General features: G+C 37.3%; 1 protein-coding gene across 2 annotated transcripts in view; it reads left to right on the top strand.

The window, feature by feature from the left end:
* The window catches only part of LOC121044493 (E3 ubiquitin-protein ligase RNF103), a 110,889-nt gene that overhangs the window by 34,358 nt on the left and 50,823 nt on the right, over positions 1–25,708 (top strand). The window contains exon 1 of one of the 2 annotated variants that reach the window (XM_040496840.1): positions 17,548–17,728. The exons of the other annotated variant lie outside the window; for it this stretch is intronic. Within the exon in view, the coding sequence (XP_040352774.1) occupies positions 17,684–17,728 (45 nt within the window). The 5' untranslated portion in view covers positions 17,548–17,683. Of the gene's footprint in view, positions 1–17,547; positions 17,729–25,708 lie in introns of those variants that run through there. 2 annotated transcript variants of the gene reach the window in all.

Here is a 25,708-nt window from a genome sequence, read left to right on the forward strand (position 1 = left end):
CACAAAACCCTTCTAGGTTTTAATTGGGATTTTTGAGTGATTGTAAATGGCATTGCATTAAATCTATAGATACCTTTGGGGGTGAACTGATGTCTTTACAATATTGAGTTCCATTTCATGAATATATCTCTCCATTTATTTAGATATTCTTTAATTTCTATCAGCAGTGTTTTGTAGTTGTCTGTTAAAGGGCCTTGTATTCAATTTATTCAATTCAATTTATTCTTAATTGGTTGATTTTTTTATGATTTTATGATTTTTTATGGCATAAAAAATAGTGTTTTACAAATTTTACATTTTTGAGGTTTTTATTTAAATTCCAGTTAATGTACAGTGTAATATTAGTTTCAGGTGTACAATTTAGTGATTCAACACTTACATACAACACTCAATGCTAATCACAACAAGTGCACTCTTTAATCCCCATCACCTCTTTAACCTATCCCCCCACTAACATCCCTCTGGTAACCATCAGTATGCTCTCTATTGTTAAGAGTCTATTTCTTGGTTTGCCTGTCTCTCTCTTTTTTCCCTATGCTCATTTGTTTTTTTAAATTCTACGTATGAGTGAAATTACATGGTATTTGTCTTTCTCTGACTTATTTTGCTTAGCATAATACTCTCTAGCGCCATCCACAATATTGCAAATGCCATGCAAATGCATCGCAAATGGCAAGATTTCATTCTTTTTGATGGTTGAGTAGTTAGTATTCCATTCTTCTTCATCCATCCATCAGTTGATGGATATTTGGGCTCTTTCCATAATTTGGCTATTGTTGATAATGCTGCTATAAACATTGGGTTGCATGTATCCCTTTGAATCAGTATTTTTGTATTTTGGGGGTAAATACCTAGTAGTGTAATTGCTGGATCATAGGGTAGTTCCATTCTTAACTTTTGGGGGAAACTCCACACTGTTTTCCAGAGTGACTGCATGAGTTTGCATTCCCACCAACAGTACAGGGAATGCACTACATCCTCACTAATATCTGTTGTTTCTTGTGTTGTTGATTTTAGCCATTTTAATAGGTATGAGGTAATATCTCATTGTAGTTTTGATTTGCACGTCCCTGATGATGAGTGATGTTGAACATCTTTTTATGTGTCTGCTAGCCATCTGGATGTCTTCTTTGGAAAAAATGTCTATTCATATTTTCTTCCCAGTTTAATTGGATTATTCATATTTTAAGTGTTGAGTATTATAACTTTATATATTTTAAGTACTAACCCTTTATTAGATCTTCTCCTATTCTGTAGGTTGCCTTTTAGTTTTGTTGATTGTTTCCTTTGCTATGCAGAAGTTTTTATCTTGATGTAATCCCAATAGTTTATTTTTGCTTTTGTTTCCCTTGCTTCAGGAGACCTATATTATATAAAGTTGCTACAGGCAACAGATTTTCTTTTTTAATTGTTTATTATATATAGAAAGAATGTGTTTTTGTATTTAGCCTTTTTTAAAAGCAAGAATTGTACCAAACTTGTATATTTTTTGTGGAGAGCCCTGATATCTTTACTCTGTTGTGCTTTCAATCCATGAACATTGTATATGTCTCCATTTTATTTGGATCTTTGATCTTTCATGATTCTGTCAGTGTTGTTTAATTTTCAGCATGCAAGTACTATACATGTTTTGTCAGATTTATAGCTAAGTATTTAATTTTTTGAGTGATTGTAAGTGGCACTGTATTCTTAATTTTGGTGTCAACATGTTAATAGCTAGAAATAGTAGATTTCTACCATTTTTGGTAGGTTTCTTGAAATTTCTACATAGACAATCATGTCATCTGTAAATAACAGTTAATTTTTTTCCTTTCTGGTTTGTATGTCTCTTATTTCCTTTTCTTGTTGCAGTGGCTAAAACTTTCTGCACTAAATTGAATTAAGAGTGGTGAAAGTGGATATCACAATCTTAGGGGAAAGTATTCAGTTTTTCACCTTTAAATTCAATGTTAGCTGCAGGGTTTTTGTTGATGACTTTTAGCAAGTTGAGGAACTTTCCCTGTTACTATTTTTTGAGTTACTTATTTAATCACAAATGGTATTGAATTTTGTCAAAATTTTTTTCTGTGTTGTGTAATGTGGTCTGTGATTTTCTTCTCTAGCCTGTTATGGTGGATTACACTGACTAATTTTCATATATTGAACAGCCCTAAATCCTTGTAATAAACCCCACTTGGTCATGGTGTTTAATTCTTTTTACATATTACTGAATTCTCTTTGCTTTATTTTGTTAAGAATTTTTGTGTTTATATTCATGAGGGATATTGGTCTGGAGTTTTCTTATTTTATACTGTTTGGGGGGGGGTCTGGTTTTGGTATTAGGGTAATACTACCTGCATAAAATGAATTGGGACATATTTGCTCCTCTTCTATTTTCTGGGAGAGATTTATTTATTATTTTTAAAATTTATTCTCAAGTTAACATACACGGTAGTCTTGGTTTCAGCAGTAGATTGAAGTGATTCATCACTTACATATAACACCCAGCACTCCTCCCAGCAAGTGCCCTCCTTAATGCCCAACAACCATTTTCCCCACCCTGAACAACCCTCAGTTTGTTCTCTGTATTTAAGAGTCTCTTATGGTTTGCCTCCCTCTGTTTTTATCTTATTTTTCCTACCCTCCCCCCATGATCTGTTAAGTTTCTCAGATTCCACATATGAATGAAATAATGGGATGTCTATCTTTCCCTGACTGACTTATTTTGCTTAGCATAATACCCTCCAGTTCCATCCACATTGTTGCAAATGGATAAGATTTCATTCTTTTTCATCACCAAGTAGTGTTCCACTGTAACAATATACCACATCTTCTTAATTGTAGGAGAAGTTTTGTATAGCTGGTGTTAATTGTTCTTTTTTTGTTTCCATTTTCATTGAAGTATAGTTGACACACAATGTTACATTTCTTTCAGACATACTACATAGTGGTTCTATAACTCTATTCATTATCTTATGCATACAAGTGTAACTACCATCTGTCACCTTACATCGCTATTACAGTACCACTGACTATATTCCCTATGCTTTACCTTTCATCCTTGTGACTTGTTCATTCTATAATTTGAGGCCTGTATCTCCCACTCCCCTTCACCCATTTTGCCACCTCTCTGGCGACCATCAGTTTATTCTCTGTATTTGTGTGTCTGTCTCTGCATTAATTATTCTTTAAACATTTGATAGAATTCTACAGTTTAACCATCTGATTCTAGAGACTTTTGGGGGGGGATCTTTTTACATAGATATTTTTGTATTTATTTGTTAATTGTTTTTAAATTATGACTCAAGGGGCACCTGGGTGACATAGTCAGTTAAATGTCCAACTCTTGATGTCGGCTCAGGTCACAATCTTGCAGTTTGTGATTTTGAGCCCCACATCCGACTGTGTGCAGATGGCACAGAGCTTTCTCGGGATTCTGCCTCTCCTTTTCTCTGCCCCTCCTATGCTTGTACATGTGTTCTCTCTTTCTCTCTCTTTCTCAAAGTAAATGAATAAACTTTTAAAAATTAAAAAAATAAATTATGACTCAATATCCTTAATTGAATATTGTCTATCATACTATATATATATAGTATATGTATATATAGTATATATAGTATATATATATAGTATATAGTATACAGTATATATAGTATATAGTATAGTATATAGTATATATAGTATATATATAGCATATATATGATATATAATAATATCATAATATTATTATCAATAATATCTATCTTATTATCCATTTCATATCGGGTAAGTTGTGGTAGTTTTTGTTTTTCAGGAAATTGGTCCATTTTATCCCTTATTATCTCTTTGGTGTCTGCAAAGTCTATAGTGATACTCTGCTTCATTCCTGATATTGGTCATTTGTGTTCTCTCAATCTTTTATTCTTATGTCTGTTTTTCTAGGGCTCTGTCAATTTTATTTGAATTTCTGGAAACTGGCTCTTTGTTTCATTAATTTTCTCAATTGCTTTTATGTTTTCAATTTCATTGATTTGTCTTCTCTCTCCTGCTTTAGGTTTATTTCATTCTATTTTTTACGTTCTCAAGGTGGAAACTTAGATTACTGACCTAAAACTTTTCTTCTTTTTCTTTTTTAATTTTTTTAACGTTTATTCACTTTTGAGAGACAGAGAGAGACAGAGCATGATCGGGGGAGGGGCAGAAAGAGAGTAAGACAGCATCTGAAGCAGGTTCCAGGCTCCAAGCTGTCAGCACAGAGCCCTACACGGGGCTTGAACCCACAGACCGCGATATCGTGACCTGAGCTGAAGTTGGGCGCTCAACCCACTGAGCCACCCAGGCTCCCCTAAAACTTTTCTTCTTTTTCTAAAGGTACATTTAGTTCAATAAATTTTCCTTTCAATATTGATTTAGCTGTGTTCCACAAACATCGATATGTTATAACAATTTTCATTTTTGCTTAGTTCAGTGTATTTTTTAAATTTCTCTTGAAACTTTCTCTTTGATCCATTAATTATTTACAAGTGTGTTTTTTAGTTTCAGAGTGTTTGGAGGATTTTTCTGTCATTGATTTCTAGTTTGATTCCGCTGTGGCTAGAGAACATACTTGGTATGATTTAACTTATTTTAAATTTCTTGAGGTTTATTTTATGCCCCATGATATGGTTTTTCTTGATGTGTGTTCTGTAGGCACTTGAAAAGAATGTGTATTCTGTTGTGAGTAGAGTGTTCTATAAATGTCTTTTAGATCCTAATGGTTGATGATGTTCTTCTATATCCTTGCTGATTTTCTTAGTTGTTCTATCAGATGTTGAGAGAGTGGTGTTGAAATCTCAAATTGTAACTATGTATTTGTCTATTTTTTAAATTTCAGTTCTATCAGTTTTTATTTCCCATTTTTTTCAGTTCTGTTGTTGATGTATACACATTTGGACTGCTATGTCTTCTTGGTGGATTGATATTTTTATCATCATATAGTGTACATCTTTTTCCTGGTGAATTTCTTTGCTCTTAAGTGTAAATTATCTGATAATATAACCACTTCTGCTTGCCTTTGATTTTTTGCATGATGTAACTTTTCCCATCCTTTTACTTTCATCCTGCCTATATCATTATATTTGAAGTGAGTTTATTGCACATGACATATAGTGGTGTTATATTTTTAACCCTTTCTATCAATCTCTTTAAGTTGTATTTAGACCATTTACATTTTTTTAAATGTTTGTTTATTTTTGAGAGAGAGAATGTGAGTGAGGGAGAGGCAGAGAGAGAGGGGACAAAGAATCCAAAGTGGGCTTGGTGCTGACAGCAGAGAGACCAATGTGGGGCTCAAACCCATGAACTGTGAGATCATGACTTGAGCTGAAATCAGATACTTAACCCAATGAACTACCCAAACGCCCCTAGGCCATTTACATTAAATATAATTATTGATATGTTCAAATTAAGTCTGACTGTATGTTTTATTTTCTGTTTCCTTTCTCTGTCTTCTTTTCCTCTGTTCTTGTGAATTACTCGAACATTTTTTGGAATTCCATTTTGATTTATCTGTAGTGTTTTTAAAACTGCTTTATTGAAATATAATTCATATACTATAGGATTCATTCATTTAAAAATATTTTATAATTGAAGTATAGTTGAAATTTATTATATTAGTTCCAGGGGTACTACACAGTGATTTAACAATTCTATACATTACTTAATGCTCACCACAATAACTGTAGTTACCGTTTGTCACCATACATTATTACAATATTATTGACTATATTTTCATCTCCATATGTACAATTCAATGAATTTTAGTATATTCACAAAGTTGTGCAACCATCACCACTACTTAATTCCAGAACATTTTCATCGCCCCAAAAAGAAAGCCCATACCTATTAGCAATCACATTCCATTCTGCATTTTTCCCATCTCCTGGAAACCACTAGTTTATGTTCTCTCACCATGGATTTGCTTATTCTATACAAAATCATGTGTCCTTTGAATTTGGCTTCTTTTACTTGGCATTGTGTTTTCAATTTTTCATCCACATTGTAGCATGAATCAATATTTTATTCATTTTTTAATTTTTTATTTTAGAGAAAGAGAAAAAGCATGCATGATGGTCGAGACAGGCAGAGGGAGAGGGAGAGGGAGAGAGACTCTTAAGCAGGCTCCACACTCAGCATGGAGCCTGACACAGGGCTTGATCCTACAACCCTGGGATCATGACCTTGGCTGAAACCAAGTGTCAGATGCTCAACTGACTGAGCCACTCAGGCTCCCCTCATTCCTTTTAATGACCAAATACTATTCGATTACATGGATAATACATTTTATGTATCCATTCATCAGTTGATGGACATTTGGGTTAATTCTACTTTTGACTATTATGAATAGTGTTGCTATGAATATCTGTGTACAAGTTCCTATGTGGACATATATTTTCATTTTGGTTTGTATATATCTAGAGTGGAATTGCTGGATCATATGGTATTGTATTTAACTTCTTTAGGAACTGCCAAACTGCTCTCCAAAGGTACTGCATTATTTTACATTCCCACTGTCAGTGTGTGAGAGTTCCAATTTCTTTGTATTCTCAGTAACACTTATTACCTGTCTCTTTTATTATTGCCATCCTAGCGTGTGTGAAGTGGTATCTCGTGGTTTTGATTTTCATTTCCCTGATGGTTAATATCTATGCCATTTTTTATTATACTTCTTTGTAAATTTTTAGTGGTTGCTCTAGGTGTTATATTATATATACATAACTTATCACAGTCTACTGGTTCAAGTGAAGTATAGAAACCCTACCTCTCTTTAGATTTCATTTTCTTCCTCCATTTATAATATAATTATCTTAAGTATTTCCTCTTCGTACATTTAGAACCACATTAGCTAGTGTTATAATTTTTGTTTCATCCATTGAACACAGTTTAGGAAACTCCAAAGGAGAGCAAAAGCCCATTATATTTAATTCATACTTTTGCCTCGTCTGTTCTTTTTTTGCTTCCTGGTGGTCCTAGATTCCTTCTTTTTGTGGTTTCCTTTCTGTTTAGAGAAATTTCTATTTAGAAACTATCTTTTCATTTAAGGTAGTCTTCTGAGGACACATTCCTTCAGTTTTCCTTCAACTGAAAATGTCTTTGTTTCCCTTTCATTCCTGAAGAACATTATCTTGAGATATAAGATTCTGGGTTGACAGTTCTTTTCTTCTAGCACTAAAAATATTGTGCTACTTCCTTCTATGTCCCATGGTTTTGATAAGAGATCCACTGCTGTTTGAATTGTTTTCCCCATATAGATAAGATGTCATTTTTCTCTGGCTGCTTTCAAGATTTTTTTGTATTTCATTGGCTATTTCTTCTTTGGGTTTTCTCAGTCTGTTGAATCTGCAGGTTTATGTCTCTTGCCAATTTGGAGAAGTTTTCAGTCAGTATTTCTTTTCTTTGGCCGTTATTTATTTTTTTTTAACATTTATTTTTTGAGACAGAGAGAGACAGGGCATGAGCTGGGGAGGGGCAGAGAGAAGAGACACAATTCAAAGCAGGCTCCAGGCTCTGAGCTCTCAGCACAGAGTCCAATGCGGGGCTCCAACTCACACACTGTGAGATTATGACCTGAGCCAAAGTCAGAGGCTTAACCAACTGAGCCACCCAGGTGCCCCTGGCCATTATTTAAATACTTTTTCAGTCCTGCCCTATTTTTCTTCTCCTTCCATGACTCTGATGACACAAATGCTACATCTTTTGTTATAGTCCCACAGGTCTCTGAGATTCTGTTCATTCTTTTTCAGTCTATTCTCTGTCATTCAGGTTGGGTACTGTCTTATTATTCTATTTTCCATTTCACTGATTCTTTCTTCTGTCTTCTCCATTGTACTGTTGAGCCTATCCAATGAGCTCTTTATTTTGGTTGTTGTGTTTTTTAACTCTAAAATTTCCCTTTTGTTCTTCTTTGTATGTTCCTTTTTTTAATGAGTTTTTTTTTCATTTGTTTCAATCATGTTTTAAATTCCTTATTGAATTTTAAAAATCATGGAATTAAAAAATCTTTATTAGATGATTTTAATATTTGTCATCTCATTCTTGGCATCTATATTAAGTTTAGTGGAACTGCCACAACAAATGACCACAAACTAGGTGGCTTAAACTAACAGACATTTATTCTCTCACAGTTCTTGAGGCTAGAAATTAAGCTGAAATCAAGGTTTTGGCAGAGCCATAATTTCTCTGAAGGCTCTAGGGAATAATCCTTCCTTGCTCTTTTATCTTTTGATAGGTTAATATTTGGTGTTTCTTGGCTTTTAGATACCCACTCCAATCTCTGCCTCTGTCTCTACATGGTTCTCTCTACTATGTGTTTCTTTCAAATTTCCCTCTTCTTACATGGACGACAATTTCATTGGATTTAGGGCCCACCTTAATCCTGTATGATCTCACCTTAATTTATGTGCAATGACTCTATTTTCAAATAAGGTAACATTCACAGGTTCCAGTGGACATGAACTTTTGGGAGACACTGTTTATCCTAGTAAGACATATAATGGTTATATTTTTTCATTCAGTTTGAGATCTTCCTGGTTCTTGGTATGATGAGTGATTTTCATTTATTTGAAATCTGGACATTTCAGTTTATGTTCTGAGATTATGCATCTTATGTAAACCTGTTTCTGCTGTTTTTTTCCTGACACTGCTTTGGTAGGAAAGTGGAGGTGCCCCCTAATTAATTACAGGTGAAGGTAGAAGTCCAAGTTCCCTACTTGGCCTTCAGTGAAATATGAGGGGAGACCACCCCCTAAATTTTTGATTGTTTTTTGTTTTTATTTTTATTTTATTTATTTTTTTATTTTTGTTTTTATTTTTATTTTATTTTATTTTTATTTTTTTATTTGCTTTGATCTGCTTTGATCTGCTTTGAATTGTGTCTCTTCTCTCTGCCCCTCCCCAGCTCATGTCTCAAAAAATAAATGTTAAAAAAATATATAATAAATATATTTATTATATTTATTTTATTTTTTTTAGTTTTTATTTATTTAGGTAATTTCTACACCACAGGTGGACTCAAACTCATGACCCCCAAGATCAAAAGTTGCATGCTTTTCCATCTGAGCCATGCAGGCACCCTGAGAGGAGTTCCCCTTTAATGCTAGGTAGAGGTGAGAGATCCAGTTCTCCACTGACCTTATGTTGGGCGTAGTCACAGTATCACTGGGTGATGTTGAAAGTCCTAAGTCTCTACTAGGTCTCCTCTGATACCACCCCAGTTGGGTGGGGGACGGTTGCCTTGTGACTCCCCTGTTCCCATTAAGATTTATTCTTTGACTTATGAGTTATTTGGAAATGTGTTTTTATATTTCAAAATTTTTTTAATTTTAATTTTTTAATTTTTTTAATTTTAATTCCCATTAAGATTTATTCTTTGACTTATGAGTTATTTGGAAATGTGTTTTTATATTTCAAAATTTTTTTTAATTTTAATTTATCATTGCTTTTTAACTCAATTGATATGTGGTCATATAATGGGATGTAAATCAAAATGATTTCTTCACTTGTTTTATATTCTAGTGCATAGTCAATTTTGGTAAGCATTTGATATGTGATAACTTATTCTGTTTGTTGTGACAATTAGATTAAATGAGTCTTATTTTTGTGTCTTCTTTGTCTTTGCCAAATGTTTGTTTTCTTGATCTACCAATTACTAAAAGAAAAGTTAAAATTTCCCTCTATGATGGTGGGTTTATGGATTTCTCCTTGAAATTCTGTCAGTTTTTCCTTTTTTTTTTTTTTTTGAGACTATATGATTAGCCTCCTGATAGATTGAAATTTGTACATTATAAACTTCATCATTCATAAAAAGTTATTTTGCTGTAAAATCTATTTTGTCTGATAATATAGCTGTAACAGCTTTGTATTGCCTGGTAAATATGTTTGTCCAGGTCTTTCTTCCAATTTTTTGGTACCCTATGTTGTAGTGTGTTCCTTTTAAATGGCCTCAAACGAAATGTTTAAAAACCTAGTTGGGAATCTCTTTTCACTGGTGAGTTTAGTCCATTTCATTATTAATACTGATATATCTTTATTTCTATCATTGTATTTTGTGCCTTCTACTTTTCCTGACTTTTCTTTCTCCTTTTCTACCTTATTTAGATTAATATTCTTAATTCCATTTTCCCTCTAATATTTTGGAAGTATCTCTTTTATTTTAGTGATTATCCTTAAAATTCTAACAAGCTTATTTAATACCTAAAATTATTCAGTATCTTTACTCCTTTCCAAAGAATATTAGATAAAGTATATCTTGTTTTCAGTACCTCACTGCTGTGGGGAAATAAGGGAAGATGTTTGAATCCTCTGAGATCATTTCAAATCCAATGACTTAACCACCCCACCCCTTTTATCTTTCTCTTTTTTTTAAGTTTATTTATTTACTTTGAGAGAGAGAGAAAGAGAGTGCAAGCAGGGGAGGGGCAGAGAGAAAGACAGAGAGAGAGAGAGAGAGAGAGAGAGAGAGAATCCCAAGCAGGTTCCACACTGTCAGCGCAGAGCCCAATGAGGGACTCATGAACCTCCAAGATCTTAACCTGAGCCAAAATCAAGAGTCAGATGCTTAACACATCTGAGCCACCTACATGCCCCACTACCCAGTTTTTCATATTACAATTATGGGACGTTTTAGTTTTACTCTTTTAATTTCCCCAAAATCAATATTATTATTGTTTATTGAGTCAACTCTTTTCAGATTAACACATGTTCACTAAATTATTTGTGATCATTTCTTCTTGTATCTAACGCCTTCTTTTTGAGATCATTGTTATTTGTAAAGCACATTCTTTAGAATTTTGTTTAGTGTCGATCTATTGGTTGGTGGATTTTTTTTGATCTGTTGTTATTTTTCCTCCTGAAGATGTTTTTATTTTGCCCTAATTTTGGAAGGATAATTTAACAGGGTATATAATTACAAGTTCACAGGTTGGTTTTTTCTCCCTTCAGGTCACCATGAAGTTATCAACAGTTTAAATTAGGAACTGTTTAAATTAATATCCAGGCTTGGGATTTGCAACACTATGGAAGTAGTATAAATTTAAACCCACAGGAAGGCAGCCTTGTAATTACAGCTCCTTAAGGAAGCCTTCTACTTTTATTTTTTCACCAGGCATTTGGCCTGAAACAAACATTTCTTCTTAGCCCCCTTCGCTAGCAGATAGATTTTTTCCCCCACTATCCTGTAATTTCATTGAGGGTGAAGTCTTCAAGGCTCTCATCTTCAGGAGGTCTTAATTTTGCGTCCGCATTTTCCCCAGCCTTTAAAAGCCTTGCCTCCTGGTCCTCTGCTCAATTATTAAAACCGAGCCTACAATTTGATTTCATTTATGTGATGTTCAAGAAGAGATAAAACTAATCTATGGAGATACAAGTCAGAATAATGATTCTCTTTGGTGGGTATTGACTGGAAACAGGCATGATAGAGCCTTCTAAGATATTGGAAATGTTTTAAATATCGATATACATAGTTTCACATATATACATATGTAAAAATTCATCAGATCATACACTTAAGACCTATGCATTTTGCCATCTATAAGCTACATTGTTTTTCATTTTTAAATTTTTATTTATTTATTTTTTTGAGAGAGAGGGCGCAAGTGAGTGAGGGGCAGAGATAGAGAGGGAGAGAGAGAGAATCCCACGAGGGCAGAGAAGGAGAGAGAGTGAAGCAGCGTTCACCTGAAGCAGGGCTCGTGCTCACTCAATGTGGGGCTCGAGCTCACCTATTGTGGGGCTGGAACTCACGAACTGTGAGATCATGAGCTGAGCTGAAGTTGGATGCTTAGCCGACTGAGCCACCCAGGCACTCCTGGTTTTTTCTTTTTTTTTAATGTTCGTTTATTTTTAAAAGAGAGAGAGCGAGAGAAAGAACAAATGGGGGAGGGGCAGGGAGAGAGAGGGAGACACAGAATCTGAAGCAGGCTCCAGGCTCTGAGCAGTCAGCACAGAACCCAATGTGGGGTTCAAACCATGAACCATGAGGTCATAACCTAAGCTGAAGTCAGACACTTAACCGACTGAGCCACCAGGCACCCCTGTTTTGTTTTTTTTTTTAACACACAAACAAGGTCCTAAGTTTCTGTTATTGGAGGAAATTACTAATTTCTCTTTTTTTGAGATCAACCATGCACATAAAGTAATTCTGGTTATATTTTATCAAGACTTTCTATGTGTTTGTAGTGAGTTTTTCCAGAATATCCAGTCTAACATCATGTTGAATGTGTGAGTCACATGCTATTTTTCCAATTCTGATATTCTGATACAATTTTTGGCAATTTTAGTAAAGTATTGCTTAAATATTCCAGCTGGATTTTTCTTTAAGTTCAGGCTTTGTCTCTGCTGTGCTGTGAGGAAATAAGAAAAGGCATGTGAATCTCCCACGACAGGAGTTTTAATGGTGGAAATGGTGCTTTAGATGGCAATATGCAGTGGCTGCAGTGGTTACTGTGATTCTGCAGGGAGAGTACATCCTCCAAGTTCAAGTCAGGCCTCAGATATTTACTTACCTTTCCCAAGTGGAAACTGTCCCTACTTTGGGGCCACTCATAGAAGACAGAAGTTTGTTTATTTTGAAAGGATTCACCTAACCAGTCTCCTTCCACCCTCTATCACCTTCTTTCTTCTCAAAAGTGGGGGTGGGGGCTTGTGTATAAATGAGGATTGTTGTAGGTTAAATTGTACCCTTTCAAAAGATATATTGAAGTCCTAACCCCTAGTACCTCAGAATGTGATCTTATTTGGAAATAGGATCATTATAGATATAATTAGTTAGGACAGTGTGGTGGTAGATTAGGGTGGGCCCTTAATGTGACTGGTGTACTTACAAGAAAAGGGAACATTGCTATTGACTTAAGTGTGTCACCCCCAAAATGCATATGTTGAAGCCCTGCCCCCAATGTGTTGGTATTTGGAGAGGGAGCCTTTGGGAAATCATTAGGTTTAGGTGAGATTATGAGGGTGGGGACCTCATGATGGGATTAGTGCCTAATAAAAGAAGAGACGCTAGAGCTTGCTCTGCCTACCATGTGAGGATACAAGAAGTCCAAACCAGGGAGAGGGCTCTCTCTAGCACCTGACCATGCTGGCACTTATCTAAGATTTCCAGCCTCCAGAACTGTGAGAAAATAAATTTCTGTTGTTTAAGCCACCCAACTTATGGCATTTTGTTATAGCACCACAAGACAAGCTGACTAATAAACACCATTTAATGACAGAGGCAGAGATTGGAGTAATGCAGTTGCAAGCCTAGGAATGCCCATGATCAACAGCTCTCAGTAGAACCTAGGAAAAGGAAAGGAAGGATTCTACCCAGAGTCTCAGAGGAAGCATAGTCCTGCTAACACTTTGATTTTGGATTTCGAAACACCAGAACAGTGGGAGAATACATTTCTGTTGTTTTAAACCACCTGGTTTGTTGTACTTTGTTATAGCAGCCCTAGGGAACTGGTACAGGGTTTTCGCAAGGTTGGCGGAGGAATGCTGGAAATGGAAAGATGACTCAAGGTTTTCCTTTACCTTCTTTCAACTCATAGGCTGTGGCTAGGAGCCCCTGAGATGAAGATTCATCAGAAATTCAGATAAATCCATCCCAAAATTATTATATAAGTCATGGGAGGGAATTCAGTTTTCCAAAAGCCAGTTTATGTCTAATATTTTTAGAATCCATCTGCTGTATAAAACAAGGTGTATCTTGGTTTTATTAGGCCAAAATTCCTGCTAGGAATTGGGTTGTGATTTTCTTGCCCAGGGCATTTCATTTAACAATCTACCCGGTGAATGGGGAACAGTTCTGAGCCACAATGCTCCCTAAGATGGGAAACATTACAGAAATGAGCAAGGACAAACTGGAGAATGAAGGAAAAACAGTCCTTTCTATTTTTCATTTCAAATTCAAGGGAAATATTTAAAGCATCAGGCATTGCAGTATCTTTCAAGTCAAGGATATGCATCTATTTATAATATTTTTCAGGGATCAGGAGAATTCACACAAAACCTTTGAAGTTGTGTGTGAATAAACGTCTTTGTGAACATATGGCAAGGGAGTGTGATCCTGTTAAACACTTGCTGTGTTTGGCAGGAGTGAAGAGCTAGAATGCCTGCTCACTTAGTTCTTCCCACCCCCTCAGATGTGATTCTTAGCAGGTGGGAGGATCTGGTGCGTAATTCCTGAGGTCCATGTATGAAGGACTACCTACAGCCACAGTTTTGTCCAGTGCCACGGCAATATCAGGACATAAATAGAGTATATGTTGCTCTGACGTTGGAGCCTGGAACATGCGTGGAAGATGCACAGTGCCCTTTTAGTCACTGAGGAACAACTGCATCAACGTGTTTATAGGGCTCTGTCTGTAGCTATGGGCTCTTTTAGTTGGATGCCACGTGCCCAATCGAACCTTTCTCCGTGCTCCCTTTGGCCTCTCTGTCCTTGATAACCAATTTTCAGGTAAGTGCAGCTTTAGGAACTGAAGTGTCTGTGGTCCCAAGCCTACACCCAGAAACTGGGAAGGCTCTTAGGCACATGCTGTTTCTTTTGTACTGGGTTCTCCTCATATTTCTGCTGGTTCACCCTGCAAGGCTCACTTATGTATAACCTGTTCAGGGAAGATTCACTGATCACCATATTCTTCTTATGGCCAGAATTTTGCACATTTGTAGTAATTCACTTAATTTTATGGATCACCATTGTTTAATACCTGTCCTTCTCACCAGATTGTATGAAGTTCTTTTTTGTTCACTATAGTTTCCCTAGAGCCTACAGAATCCCTGACCCATAGTAGGTATTTGATAAATATTGTTGACTAATTGGAAGTTCAGTGTCCTCTTATGTGAAAAATTTCTGCCTTATGGTTCATTCAAAAAGAAAAAAAAAATGAAAAAAGAGGAGGAGGGATATGGTGAAGGAAACTTTAAAAACATTTCCATAGATTTCTCATTTTCAAAGCTTTCCCTCACATTGAAACAAGGAGGGAAGGAAAAGAGGAAAACAATTCAACGGAAAATGGGCAAAGGATACAAGAAGTAATTTACAGAAGAAATTCAAATATCCAATAAAAAACCAAAAAGATGATCATCTAGACTAGTAATCATACAAATGAAAATTAGGAACAATATTTTATACCATGAGATTGGCAAAATTGCAAAATATTGATAATACTCATTGTTAGCAAGGATTTAGGGAATAGGATGCTCTCATACACTGTTGGTAGTTGAAAACCGTGCAACCTGTGTAGAGAGCAATGGTAGTATTTTTACAATTTAAGCTGTATCTATGTTTATTACTTAGTAAGGAAAAATTAGAAACCACTTAATCTCATACAATAGGAAAAGGGTTAAATAAATTTTAGTCCATTCCCACCAAATTATCCTTCAACTATAATTTTTTTTTTATCAACACAGATGAATTTTTAATAAGATTACTTTAGGGCTTAGAAATCAATTTTTCCATACTTTCAATTAACAATGTTCATTCATCAAACTATTGTGTTTGGTATTGAAGAGACAGAGATGAGTAAAAGGTATTTTCTGCCTTCGATTTTATGAGACTGGTGGAATGGTTTTAAAACTTCCCTGTGCTTCAGGGGTGGAATAAATGTTTGATCTGAATTTCATTTTCAAAATATATTTTAACTATTAAGACATCTGTAACTTAAAATAAAATTATTATTTTAATGTTTATTTATTATGAATTTATTATTAATTTAGTTAATTATCATGAAAATCAACCAATTTAATATAATACATTTTAATACATTGGGACCACCACTTGCTAATGTCTACCATCAGGTAAACCATTCTTTTTTTTTTTTTTTAATGATTTAAAATTTTTTCTTTTTTTAAAATTAATTAATTATTTAATTTACCTCTAAGTTAGTTAGCATATAACGCAATAGTGAATTAGGAGTACATACCAGTGATTCATCTCTTATGTATAACACTCAGTCCTCAGCTATAAATATTAACATCAGTGACAATTTATATAAAAATTTTTTAAAAGGAGATCGGAAAACAATATGTATAATATGATCCCAACTAAGTAAAAATATGTGAAAGCATATTGTCCAAAGGAGAAGATCTCAAAGAATTCATACTATCTATAATTATAGTAATTTAATTATAAGGTTCTTTGAGACCTTTTCCCCTGAGGAAGTAAGAATGGGATTTTAGTTTCTACACTGAATTTGTACTGCTATTTTAAAAGAACTTTATTTAAGTATGATTGACATAAACTGCACATATTTAAAGTACCCATTTGTTTTGACATTATATACATCTGTGAAACCATCCCCACAATCAAGAGAATATCCATCACCTCCAAGAGCTTCCTTATGTGTCTCTATTCCTCCTTCCTGCCTCTTTCCTAACAACCCCTGTCCCCTAGCAACCGCTGAGCCACTTTCTGTCACTACAGATTAGTTCACCTTTTTTGGAATGCTATAGAAATGTAATCATGTAGTATTTACTTTTTTTTTTTTCTGTCTTCTTTCAGCATAATTATTTTGAGATTCACATTGTTGCATGTATCAATAGTTTGTTCATTTTTATTGCTGAGCAGCATTCCATTATATGGATCTATCGCAACTGATTATCCATTCATCTTTTGATGGACATTTGGATTATTTCCAGTTCTTGGCTATTACAAATAAAGGTGCTATGAACACCCATTTACAAGTCTTTGTAAAGACATTTGCTTTTTCTACTCTTGGGTAACCCGCTAGCAGTGGAATTGCGTAAGATAGGTGTATGTTTAGCATTTTAAGAAATTATCAAAACGTTTTCAAAGTGGTTGTACCATTTACCACCAGAGATGGGAATATGAGGTTGTGGCACTAAATGAATGGCTCTCCACCACGACGTGAGGTAATGACAACAACCATCAGCTCACTGTGTAGGTTCAATCAGATTGCTGGGCTAAAATGCCTCTATTTTAGTCACAGATACCTTTGGGAATCTGATTAAGGTCATGGTCCATGTGGAGTATAAGACGACGGACACACAAGTGCCAGGTAGAAATCATCCACGTTGGAAATAACAATGGCCCGAACAAACGCTGTGACACTTTGGGCGGAAAGGAGAGGGCTGGAGTTCAAAAACATGGAAAAGTTACCATTACTGGTACTTGGTAAAGGGGGTAGAGAAGGTGATGCCCAGGTTAGAGTGACTAGGTGATGGTGGCGACAACAGAGGGGAGGGAGGAACAAGTCTAGCGGGAGAAAGAAGGGATCGTTTCTGGCTTGCCGCAAGTTACGTGCTTAGGGGACTGACTCATGGGTGATGCCGTGGGAAAAGTGGTTGTAAATGTACCTCGTCTGGGTGGAGACAGACTTCCGGTGCCACAACATACAGGTTTAAGAGAAGTTATCAGAAGCAGCTGTAATCACCACATATAGTTAGTAAGTTCGTATCTTCCAAAGGAATCACTTCCACACCCCACAAAAACACGCCTAACTCGTCACTACCATCTACAAATCCCCTCCCAGAAGGGGCGCAATTGCAACAATCTGTCTGACGAAACTGCGCCTGGCCCAATTCTGCGCATGAGCCGGACGCATGCGCATCACCTTTCTCGCGGCCGCTGCCTTCTCTGGGAGTCTGGGCTCCTTTCCTCACGCCCGCCCCGCCCAGGCGGCTCTCCGTGACCTGCCTGGGCGCGGGGAACGGAAAGCCAGAAGGGGCAAGACGAGTTCAATTCGCCATGGGGCTGTTTGGGAAAACCCAGGAGAAGCCGCCCAAAGAGCTGGTAAGGGCTACGGCGGCGGCAGTAGAGTCGGGGGATTTGCGTGGGGCGTAGTGGAGTTGGTAAGCGACTGGCCCCTCTCCCTCGCAGCACTGGCCAGGTGCCACTCGGCCCCCATTTCCGGGGCCTTCCACTCGACCGAGGTGCCAGAGGAAGAGTCTCTAAGGAGGCGGCCGTGGCTAAAAAGAGCCCTGCTACCTCAACACTCCACAAGGCAGCCTGGGACTAGATAAAGAATTTCTCAGCCTCGGTACAGGGCTCGGAGGTAGCAAGGCGGTCCTGGCCCCTGGAAACCCCTTCCCCTGCCCGCGTTGGTACATCCAGCCCGGAACCTTTCCCTGCCGACGCCCCGCCTCTAATGCCCGCCTCCGGCCATCGGCCGCCCTGCTGTTACCCGCAGAGTGGTCCTCCGGGAGCCCAGCCACAGCTGCGGGAAGAGGAGGGACCTGCCGCCCCTTCCACCTGTCCCGCTGCGTTGAGTGGGAGGCTCTGTTTACTCCTTCCCTGCCCTACAGCGTTATGTTGACTGCAGACATATGAATTGTAGTAGGCACCCGACTCGTGCGAATGGTACCAGGTACTCTGGACCTGGCTTAGAATTCTGGGTCTACCTGTTAACGGAGATAATGTCGGGATAATGTGTAGCGGTTAAGAGGGTCCTGCAGAGTCCGTCTTCCTAAATTTGAACCCTGGTTTTCCACAGACCAAGCATTGTGATCTAGGGAAAGTTCATTTCTCTGTGCCTTAGTCTTGTCTATTAACTGGGAATGATAATAGTTTGACTTCAGAGTCATGGAAGATGAAAGGCTGTAAAGTTTTGGCTAGTAGTGCTAGTTAGGGTTAGTTCTTTTTTTTTTTTTTTTTTAATATATGGGTTTTTTTTTTTTTTTTAAGTTTATTTATTTTGAGAGAGAGTAAGCTCAAGTAGGGAAGAGGCAGAGAGAAAGGGAGAGAGAGAATCCCAAGCAAGCTCAGTGCTTTCAGCACAGAGCTGGACTTGGGCTCCATCCCATGAACCATGAGATCATGACCTGAACCGACATCGAGAGTTGGTCACTTACCCGACTAAGCCACCCAGACACCCCTGGGTTAATTCCTTTTATATTCTACAACCTTGACACTTAAGTGCAGACCAGTGTCAGCATCACTTGGGAGGTTTTTAGAAATCGGGAGCCCTACCCAAGACCTATTTAATCCTAATTTGAATTCTAACAGGTTAATCAGGGATTTGTGTGAATATTAAGGTTTGAGAAGCATTGCTTTGCAGTATCCAGTACAGATTTATCCATAATGGAAGCAAACAAACCCTGAAATCCTTTAATAAATGATCTCACGCGTTCAGCTTTTGTGGGCAAGTTAAAAAAAATTTTTTTTTGTTTATTTTTGAGAGAGAGAGGGACAAAGTGTGAGTGGGGGAGAGGCAGAGAGAGAGGGAGACACAGAATCTGAAGCAGACTCCAGGTTCTGAACTGTCAGCAGAGAACTCGTCTCGGAGCTTGAACTCACGAACCGTAAGTTCATGACCTGAGCCGAAACCAAGAGCCGCTCAATGACTGAGCCACCCAGGGGCCCCTACAGGCATGTTTTTAGAACCAGTGTCCTACAACATGAAGTTGCTGGGACATAATGTCTGTGTTTATGTTGGTTGTATTTGTTAATCATACATCCTAGAACAATACTTTATAAATATTAGTTTCTTTAGGCAACTTACTCAACTCTGTAAAATAAAAATTGTGGTGCTTCAATGAGGTAAGAGTGTGTGACATTACACTTGTATGTGTAAGCTGTAGAGCATTGTAAACATGCATGTTTGGTGGCATGTATGTATTCAAAGATGCTTGTCATTGTAGAAGTATATTTTTGTTGTTAGAGAAAGATTATTTCTTTCAGTGTTTGACCTCAGCTTTGCCATTCATAAGATAAGATTCTGGGAAAATAGTTTCATACTATTTAAACTGATCTCTTGTATATGTGTTACTTGTTTAACACAGTATTTTTAAATGATAAATATAATTGCTAAGAACATGATGTCAGTGTACTCTTTCGAGTAGGGTAACCTACCTAGGAAAGTAAATTCACGCCAGAAAATTTTAGAGCTAATGCGTGAGATTGGTTTTTAAACCAGTGGAGTATCATAAAGATGAACTAAAGAGGGGTGCCTGGGTGGCTCAGTCAGTTAAGCGTCTGACTTTGGCTCAGGTCATGATCTCACAGTTCATGAGTTCGAGCTCCACGTCGGGCTCTGTGCTGACAGCTCTGAGCCTGGAGCCTGCTTCGGATTCTGTGTCTCCCTCTCTATCTCTCCCCTGCTCATGCTCTGTCTCTGTCTCTCTCAAAAATAAACTTAAGACAAAAATTTTTTTAATTAGAAAGATGAAATAAACAGCCAAGGAATGTATCATCTAGCAAGTAAGATAAGCATTTCAAAAACAAGTTCTGTTCCTGGGTGGCTCGGTTGGTTGAGCGACCGACATCAGCTCAGGTCGTGATCTCGCAGTTTGTGAGTTCGGGCCCCACGTCGGACTCTGTGCTGACAGCTCAGAGCCTGGAGCCTGCTTCAGATTCTGTGTCTCCCTCTCTCTCTGCCCCTCCCCCACTCTTGCTCTGTCTCTCTGTCTCAGAAATAAACATTAAAAAAAAATTTTTTTTTTTTTTAAAAACAAAAACAAGTCTGGATTGGGTACTATATACACATTATAGGAAGTAAGACGTTGGAGTCATCACTCTTAGGCTGGGGTGATCAGAAGTGGTTTGGCCCTTTACTATCATGTTTTCAACACATCTCCTGGTATATTGGCTATATTGTGAATTGGTTCTTGACTAGTTGGTAGGATTTTTAGTATTAGATTATTTACTTTAACTGGTGCAAGAGACACCCTGCTCAAGATTTTCTTCAAGTTTTTCTTCAAAGTACTTCAAGCTAACATTTGAGTTCTGATTTTATCTTCTAATTTGTCACACAATGTTTCTGTTTGCTTTAGGTTCAGCTTCTACCAAGTTCTCTGTATAACTTGTGACTTATGACCAAGGAAAGTGTTTTGTCACCTGCCACAGTTCTTTTGCACTGAGTTTGTAATTCCAAAAAGTGCCAATGAAGCAGGAATGAGAACTACTTTTTTTTTTTTCCTCTGTGGAGCTACTGACACATAGATAAAGTATTGGGAGTTATATATGATTAAGAAAACATTTAGTATCAGGCATTTTAGTTTTAGTTTGGCATTTTTTAAGAGGGAGAAAGAGAAAAATGGTCAGCTTTATAAAAGAACTAAAGGTAATTAAAGCTAAAGATGATGTTGGCAGAGAGAGAAGAAGAGAGAAAGAAGGAGAGAATTGACAAATGCCATAGTCTCAGCTGGGCAACTCTTGAGTTAGGATAGATTTATAGTATGTCTTCCACTGGGGGCTGGAAGATGAGGGCATGTGGGTCCTGGTCCCAGCACAGGATAAGCCAGGTGCAGCTGTGTCACACCATCATGATTGTCATTTAGGCCAAGGTCACAAGTCAGGCAAGTAAGATATGTTATGGGTGGTGTTCACACAACTCTGGTATAGTATGAAGCACAGAGTGTGTGCTAAATATGTGTTGAGTACAAATGAATAATGATAAATAAATAATGGTTGGAATAAGATCAAGGTTTAAAGTCAAATAGTCCTAAGATGAACGGTGTTTCGGGGGTTACTCCCAGGAAACATTTTAGCTATTTAAGGAACCTTACAGACTAAAGTCGTCACCCTCAGGCATCTCAGAGGCTTTAATGGAGACGTTTTAGTGGGGAAACTTGTTCTATCTTAAAGTGGCCGAGTGGAGAGCAGATTGGGCCTGCTAAGGATGAAGGAGGCTTATAATTTATTTAGAAACTTGTGATTGCATTGTGATGGGAATCAAGAGGTCATGTAATTGTGCTGGAAGGAGATTCTTCTCTTGGACTTGAGGTTCTGCTGGAAAATTATGCTGCCTTTGTTAGGGATTTTGCCGATTTAGCCTCTGGGTAGAGTAGTTATAATCATGGCAGCAGAATTCCTAAATCATATGACTAACTTACATCCTAACTTAGTATACTGAGTCATGTCTCATGGTTGTGGGTTGCTATCAGAAAAGAGAAAAAAATGAGATGGGGAGATGGAGGAAAAGAGAAAGCTTCATTTACTTTTAGTTCATACAATAAACATTTATTGAGATATTTTAGTGTTCATTGGGTTGGATATATGGTTTTCAAAAATAAGACACTGGATGACAACATCAAAGAATACCAATGTTCCTAGGGCAGACTGGCATGTGAACACTTATATTTTAGTGTAAATAAGGGCAGTGAAATAAGTATATGCAAGATTTGTGATGTCACGGTGGAGGAAGTGATTAACAGTTCAAGTGAGGAAGAAGACCCGGTCAGGGAGGATATCTGGGTCTTGTCACAAGATACAGTCATGTGGATGATTTGGTATAGAATTACGAAAGGGGGAATCCCAAGCAAAGTAAACTGCATATACAAGGTGTGGAAGTGTGGAACATAGGTTGGAGGAACCAGAAAAAACTGAAGAGTGGTCAGAAGATGAAATACTGTGAAATCTGAGTGGGATGCAGGGGGAGTGATGGCAGTGTCAGATATAAAATTGGAGGGGTAGATAGAGGGCAGATTAGCAAAGGCTTGTGTGTCATGCCTACTAAGGATGGGAGCTTTTAGAATAGTGGTTTGGAGCAAGAATTGAAGGGAAGGGACGTGGGTTTGGAGGCCAGTTAGTGGTCCAGGTGAGAGATGATGCTAGTGTTAACTAAGCTTGGAAATATGGAGATAGGATAAGGTGAATTTTAGAAATATTTAGGATATGTGTTCAGAATTTGCTAATCTAGTGGATGTGGAATAAGAATGCAGAACTAATTCTTAGGTTTCTGTTTAACCTCACCTCCAGTCAAAGCCATCATTCCCCTCAGTGTGGTACCATGAACTGAAATTGAGAGAATTAAGGAAAAGAACAAGTTTGATGAAGTAGTAATAGTGGAGGAGAAGGAACCACAGAGTTCAGTTTTGGACAGAAGTCCATAAATCAGGGAAGACAGTAGAGAAAAGCTTATCCCAGGAGAATATTTTTCTACCTTGTCTCCTCAACAAAAATCTAAGCTTCTTGAGAGCAAGGATCATGTTTTTCTTTATCATTCACTGGATCAGCATAGTGTTGAAGTCCCTTAGCAAGAGTAAGGTGCTTATCAAATATTTGCTTGATGAACAAAAGTAGAGATGGTGAGAGAACAGCTCCAAATATTTGCTTGATGAACAAAAGTAGAGATGGCGAGAGATCAGCTCCACATTTGAGAGAACAGCCTACTTGTCTCTTGTATATCCGTCTGACAGTGATCACAGTATGCAAAATTTGACCTAAGTTATATTTGTTCCTTTTGGTAAATTTCTACTTATATGTATGTTTTCAATCTTGAAGGATACAAGTTTACAGAGATACGACTTATTTAGGGAATAAATAATTTTATAATTAGGGAAAGGTGCTAAGTAGCTGAGGGTCAAAAGTGGGAAGGGAGCTTAGTTTTCACTATATCCCTGTTTTAGTCTGCTCAGGCTGCTGTAACAAAATACTATAGACTAGGTATCTTATACGTAACAGAAATTTATTTCTCACAGTTTTGGAGGCTGGGAAGTCTAAGATCAGCGCACCCACAGATTCAGTGTCCTCAGTGGTGAGGACCTTATTCCTAGGTATAGATGGCTATCTTTTCACTGTGTCTTCACATGGCAGAAGGGGGAATCAAGCTTTCTGGGGTCTCTTTTGTAAGGTCACTAAACTCATTCATGAGGGCTCTGCACTCATGACCAAGGCACCACATCCAAATACTGTCCCATTGGGGATTATGTTTAAAATATAAATTTGGTGGGGTGGCACAAACATTTAGACATACAAACTGTCTATAGCAGTGTGATTAGTGTATCCCAACCTGAGTCCTGGAATCAGCCATTTCTCCAAGGAGCACATATTCTGTGCAGTTGAATTCAACATAAGTTATTGAGCATCTGTTTCGTGCCAGATGTTGTATATGGGCTAAGTGAATAAATAAAAGATCTTTAACCTTCTGGAGTGGACAGTCTATAAGTAATTATAAGTACAATGTGGTTTACAAAAGGAAGGAGGTATAGCATTGTGTGTAATTATGCTGCAAGGGGTTTAACCTGTCCTTGGGGTCAAGCAAGACCTCCTCAAAGTAACCTTAAAGCTGAGACTTGAAGAACAAGTTCAGAAAACATGTTCTTTAACTATTTTCTTGACTACTGCTAACATTTGGGGGAAAGAAATACTTTCTGGTAGTCATGAGAAAGTGTTCTATCAATTCTATCAGTTGCCACCTTCTACATAGTTATTAAATTGCTCCAATTCATGTCTCAGTGCTTCTAATTATAGAAATACTTTAACAAGTATAAACATAAGGTATAATTTGTCATTTTAAGATGTTAATAAATGGATATTGAGCTTAGTCAGAATTATCCTGAAGATTTGAAGTGAGGCCTTTTGAAAACTAGTTTGCTTCAATTAATTATAGGAAAAATATCTATTTTCATATATAAAGTTGAGTATACTTGTGTGGGCCAAATTCTAGGTTCTGTTTTCGGTTCCATTGATTTATGTGTCTATTCTTTGGTTGATACTACTCTGTCTTGAGTACTGTAGCTTTATATTGTCTTGAAATTGGATAGTGGGGAATCTCCCAGCCCTGTTTTTCTTCACTGTTATGTTGGCTATTCTGGGGCATTTGCCTTCACATATACATTTTTATTTATTTATTTATTTATTTATTTATTTATTTATTTATTTATTTATATTTTTAAGCTTATTTATTTTGAGAGAGAGAGAGAAAGAGCAGTCACGGGAGAGGCAGAGAGAGAGAGAGAGGGAGAGAGAAAGAAAGAATCCCAAGCAAGCTCTGTACTGTCAGATGTGGGGCTTGAATTCATGAACTGTGAGATCATGAGCCGAGCCAAAATCAAGAGTCAGACGCTCAGCTGACTGAGCCACCCAGGTGCTCCTACATACACATTTAAAAATTTTTTTTTCAACGTTTTTTTATTTATTTTTGGGACAGAGAGAGACAGAGCATGAACGGGGGAGGGGCAGAGAGAGAGGGAGACACAGAATCGGAAACAGGCTCCAGGCTCCAAGCCATCAGCCCAGAGCCTGACGCGGGGCTCGAACTCATGGACCGCGAGATCATGACCTGGCTGAAGTCGGACGCTTAACCGACTGCGCCACCCAGGCGCCCCTACATACACATTTTAGATTCAGGTTGTTGATATCTACAATTATAGATTTTGGTGATTTTGATTGGGTTGCATTGAATCTACAGAAGAAGTTAAAAAGAATAGATGTCTTTTTTTGTTGTTGTTTTTGTTTTGTTTTGTTTTTTCAGTTTTAAACTATTTTATTTTATTTTTTAACTTTTTTTTTAATATATGAAATTTATTGTTAAATTGGTTTCCATACAACACCCAGTGCTCATCCCAAAAGATGCCCTCTTCAATGCCCATCACCTATCCTCCCCTCCCTCCCACCCCCCATCAACCCTCAGTTTGTTCTCAGTTTTTAAGAGTCTCTTATGCTTTGCTTATGCTTATGCTCTTATGCTTTGGCTCTCTCCCACTCTAACCTCTTTTTTTTTTTTCCTTCCTCTTCCCCATGGGTTTCTGCTAAGTTTCTCAGGATCCACATAAGAGTGAACACATATGGTATCTGTCTTTCTCTGTATGGCTTATTTCACTTAGCATCACACTCCCCAGTTCCATCCACGTTGCTACAAAGGGCCATATTTCATTCTTTCTCATTGCCACGTAGTACTCCATTGTGTGTATAAACCACAATTTCTTTATCCATTCATCAGTTGATGGACATTTAGGCTCTTTCCACAATTTGGCTATTGTTAAGAGTGCTGTTATAAACATTGGGGTACAAGTGCCCCTATGCATCAGTACTACTGTATCCCTTGGGTAA

Source organism: Herpailurus yagouaroundi, unplaced genomic scaffold (assembly GCF_014898765.1).
Source record: "Herpailurus yagouaroundi ecotype Mexico unplaced genomic scaffold, PumYag 188, whole genome shotgun sequence".
In the NCBI taxonomy this organism is placed as follows: domain Eukaryota; kingdom Metazoa; phylum Chordata; class Mammalia; order Carnivora; family Felidae; genus Herpailurus; species Herpailurus yagouaroundi.